This window comes from Mesitornis unicolor, unplaced genomic scaffold (genome assembly GCF_000695765.1).
Source record: "Mesitornis unicolor isolate BGI_N332 unplaced genomic scaffold, ASM69576v1 scaffold23054, whole genome shotgun sequence".
Classification (NCBI taxonomy): Eukaryota; Metazoa; Chordata; class Aves; order Mesitornithiformes; family Mesitornithidae; genus Mesitornis; species Mesitornis unicolor.
Genome location: NW_010178399.1, coordinates 5,570 through 9,576, shown reverse-complemented (window position 1 = coordinate 9,576; position 4,007 = coordinate 5,570). Strand labels below are relative to the sequence as shown.

Below are 4,007 nucleotides of genomic sequence, written 5' to 3'. Positions count from 1 at the left end.
CGTGTGCTGCTGCTGCTGCTGCTCGGGGAGGAGGAGGAAAGGGAGCGTGTCCTGCAGTATCGGGGGGCTCTGGCAGGGTCCTCTCCTGGAGGGGGGCTCCCCCGTCTCACCACAGCAGAGGATGGGGATGGAGCATCCATCTCTGATGACAAAGACCAGTTCAGGTTAACTGGTCCTGTAGTGCCAAGCTGGTTGGGGTTGTCTCTACATTACCCTGGAGCTCATCAGAGCTGCATTCAGACAGATTCCCCCCGGAGGGAAATTTGGGCACCTTTCCTGGCACATTTACAGAGCTTTGTCTTAGGGTGGCAGTGAATGATCTCAATGGCATCCATCCTTCTCTCCCACCGTGCTGGGTGGGTTTAGAGCTCTAAATCCTGACCTACGCTCTCACAGCCCCTCATCTGCACAAGCCACAGGCTCTGAGAGGCAGCAGAAAAATTCTTTGCCCGCGTTTGCTTCCTAGAAATCAGCCCCCAGCTCCCGGCTTCTGCATTGCAGAAATTCCAGCGGCCGCACTCATCGGTTAAGGACCTTTTGTTTTTCCAAGAGCAGCGGAGTTGCTCCACAAAACAATTAGACGAGAGCTGCTCAGAGGCCAAACGCCTCATTACCAAACATTTCTGCCTCTGTTTTTGACTGGGTTGGATAAGTGCCACCGAATCAATCACCAAGTCGCTCCCTGAGCCGATCTCCAGCTCTAATGCACTGTGGTAGGTTTGGCTCCTTTTTGATTAATTTTTTGGCAGGTTAGGTCGAAGTATTTGTTTTTTCTCCCTTAAAGATAACGGCTTCGCGTTCCTTGACGAGGCTCAAACGCAGCAGTGGGGCACAGGCTGGGAACACAGGATCCCGGTGCATCACCCACAGCCTGTGATGGGACCCAGACTGCAGGATCATGGACTGCATGCAACCCATGGCCTGAACTGAGGAGCCCATAGCGCCGAGCAGCACGGCTGGGGTGTGTGTGGAGGGTGGTTATGTACATCTGAAAGCACAGGGACAGGAGCCCTGGCTGCAGTCAGCTCTGCACCCCTCCCTGGTGACTTGCTTCCATAAACAGTCATGGGATCAGCTCCTTCCCCATTTTGGCCGGGTGTTCCCTTCCCAAAGCAATGCCTTTTGCCCGATTTCATGGCTCCTGGAGGCCTGCCCCATGCTTTGGGTGCCAGCATCGCATAGCAGCAGCTTTCCCAGCTGTGAGGGGTCTCAAGGGAGGGCAGACACAGGGCAACCGGATCTCAGTCCTCATCCTGGGGCCCTCCACTGGTATGGACTCAGATGGCAACAGGGGGCAGATGAGGGTAACACTCCCCACGCTCCTTATCTGAGGCTGCAGAAGCAGCAGGACATCCTGCTGCAGTGAGGGCACAGCCTGCACCCCTGCCCGCCTGGGGAAGCCTCCCTGCACCTCCCCTTCTCTGTCCTCTCCAGCCAAAGCAGCGTTTCCAGCCCAGGGACTCTGACGTATGAGGGCTACTGGCCACACTGGCCACTGTGCCCGCTGCGCAGGGAGCAGAGACACAGCAGCCTCACATCTGCATCCATCTGTGCACGCCATTCCCACGCCAAGGAGTATCCAGTATCTGTGCCAGGTGGACACAGATGCACAGCAGGCATCGGCCCCAGGAGGACACTGGCATTTCCCTGCTGGATCAGATCCACTGGGATCAGCGCTAGATTTGTGCCTGCTCACAGACCCCAGCTCTGCTTGCTGCCCATGCAGGAAAGATCCCATCTGTGCTTCCTGCTGCAGTGGGATGGTGGGACTGGGAACGGGGCACAGGGACCAGATGAGAACACACGAAATCTCAGCGGGGCCTGCTCTGAAGAGGCATTTCTACTCCTGCTCTGTGTCAGCATGAGTTGATGCCCCAGGGAAGAGTTAGATTGGATATCAGGAAAGACTTCTTCACTGAAAGGGTTACCAGGCACTGGAAGGGGCTGCCCAGGGCAGTGGTGGTGTCACCATCCCTGCGGGGATTTAAAAGATGGGAGATGAGGTGCTGAGGGACATGGTTTAGTGGTGGACAAGTTACGGTTGGACTCCATGATCTTAAAGGTCTTTTCCAACCAAATGATTCTGGGATTATGAGTCTACGATGAGACACCAGTGGATACGGGCAACACGCATGCACTTAGTGATTAGTTAGCACATGAGAATCACCAGTTCTGTTACGTGATGGTCCGCAAGGGCAGGGGACAGCAACCTGTTAAAACACAGGCTGAGGACAGCGCTCATCTCTTTATTCAGAGGCCCTGCAGCCCCCCGGATGTTGATGCCCCAGGTCTGAGGAGCTGCTCAGCATTGTAACATGCACCCATCCCTGCCCTGCTGCCCTGGCACCCCAAAGGAGGGGATGGGTGTTTGGGGATCTGCAGCAGACCCCAGGAGTACTGGTAGGGTCCTGCAGAGCAGGCAGAGGAAGGGGTCTCTGCACTGAGTTACCCCACAGCCAGATCCCGCTCTGCTGCCCTTCTCCAGAGATGACACTGGGGTCCAAACAGAGACACCCCCATCACAGCAGATCTTCAGGCAGGCTGGGGGTGATGCTTTAGCACTTCGCAGGCCTTCCAGAGCCAGGACAGGACCATATCTTTTCATTCTTATCATCTCCTGGGACAGTTCCCAAGGCCAAATCACCTTTTCAGTGTGGCAAAGCCACTTAGAAGACCACAGCCAGCATCACTTCAGAGCATTGCACGGGATGTGCCACCAAGGTTTGGACAGTCCCTGTCTGATGCTCCCACTCGAACATCTGGGGACCGTCTGGAGGACTCAGCCCAGCCTTTCCCTGGCCAGGGACAGCCCGAGTCCTTGCATGGGTGCTGGCTGTCAGCCCTGACAGCTCGGGTGGCCCCTGGTGTCCTGGGCTTATCCATGCTCCTCCAGCAGAGCCAAATTCAATTCTTGAGAGGAGCAGGAAGCTGCCAGATGGCTCCCACAGAGGAACACAAGGACACAAGCTGGAACACAGGAGGTTCCACTTAAATTTGAGAACTTCTTCTCAGTGAGGGTGACAGAGCCCTGGCCCAGGCTGCCCAGAGAGGTTGTGGAGTCTCCTTCTCTGCAGACATTCAAAACCCGCCTGGACGCCTTCCTGTGTAACCTCATCTGGGTGTTCCTGCTGCGGCAGGGGGATTGGACTGGATGAGCTTTGGAGGTCCCTTCCAATCCCTGACATTCTGTGATTCTGTGTGATTCTGTGAATCCCAAGGAGCATTTACATGGCCTGAAAACAGGACGTGACGGGCGTCCAGCTGCACAGAGCCAGGAAGGGGGCAGAGAGGGTAAGGGGAGGGGTGGTACTCACTGCACAAGAAGCAGGACTTGTGGAAGCTGCTGCCTTCGCATTGCACCTCCTCGGCGAAGTACACGGCCTTCTGGCACACGCCACACTTCTTTCCTCCTCCCCAGTTCGGCATCCTGTGGGAAAGCAGAGGGAGAAGTGGCGTCAGGGTGGGAGGCAGGATGGGGCAGAGCACAGCGGGCACCCCCAGCAGCTGCCCCACATCCACACACGTGGAGAACATCCAAGGACCTTCGCTGTTTGCACAGATGTGCAGGGTTGGTAATTCGCAGAATTAGCAGAGCTCAGGGTGCCCACAGGACCCATCGTTACAGCAGAACTGGCTGCCTCTGAGGGTCCCCTGGTCCTGCCAGCCAGGGGCAGCAGAAATCCCCTGGTCCTGGAAGCTGTGGGACCTCTCAGCTGCTTTCTGTGCCAGGAAAAGGAGGAAGCAGGACAATGGTGGGATTTGGCGCTTATGGAGGTACCCACAGCACCAGCACCCGTTAGATCACAGCCCTGCTCTCACCCCTCAACGGGGCAATGCAGCAGTGGCCCAGGTGACTGATCCCGGGTGCTGGAGAGCAGACAGGTTGTCACCCTGCCTGGAGACAGTCCCAGCTTCTCCTCGCTGAGCATGTCCTCCAATTCTGCCACCAAAGGGCAGGGGTGCGGTCAGGGTTGCCCAAAGCTGACCCCTGGTACCACCGCACAGCA

At 56.8% G+C, this 4,007-nt stretch overlaps 1 protein-coding gene across 2 annotated transcripts in view; it reads right to left on the bottom strand.

Moving 5' to 3' along the window:
- The window catches only part of CSRP1 (cysteine and glycine-rich protein 1), a 7,999-nt gene extending 4,571 nt beyond the window's left edge, over positions 1-3,428 (bottom strand). Inside the window, exon 1 of one of the 2 annotated variants that reach the window (XM_010182452.1) lies at positions 3,315-3,428. In XM_010182452.1, coding sequence (XP_010180754.1) covers positions 3,315-3,426 — 112 coding nt within the window. In that variant the 5' untranslated portion in view covers positions 3,427-3,428. The remainder of the gene's footprint in view (positions 1-3,314) is intronic. The other variant, XM_010182453.1, reaches the window with a different exon arrangement.
- Positions 3,429-4,007: the final 579 nt, after the last annotated feature.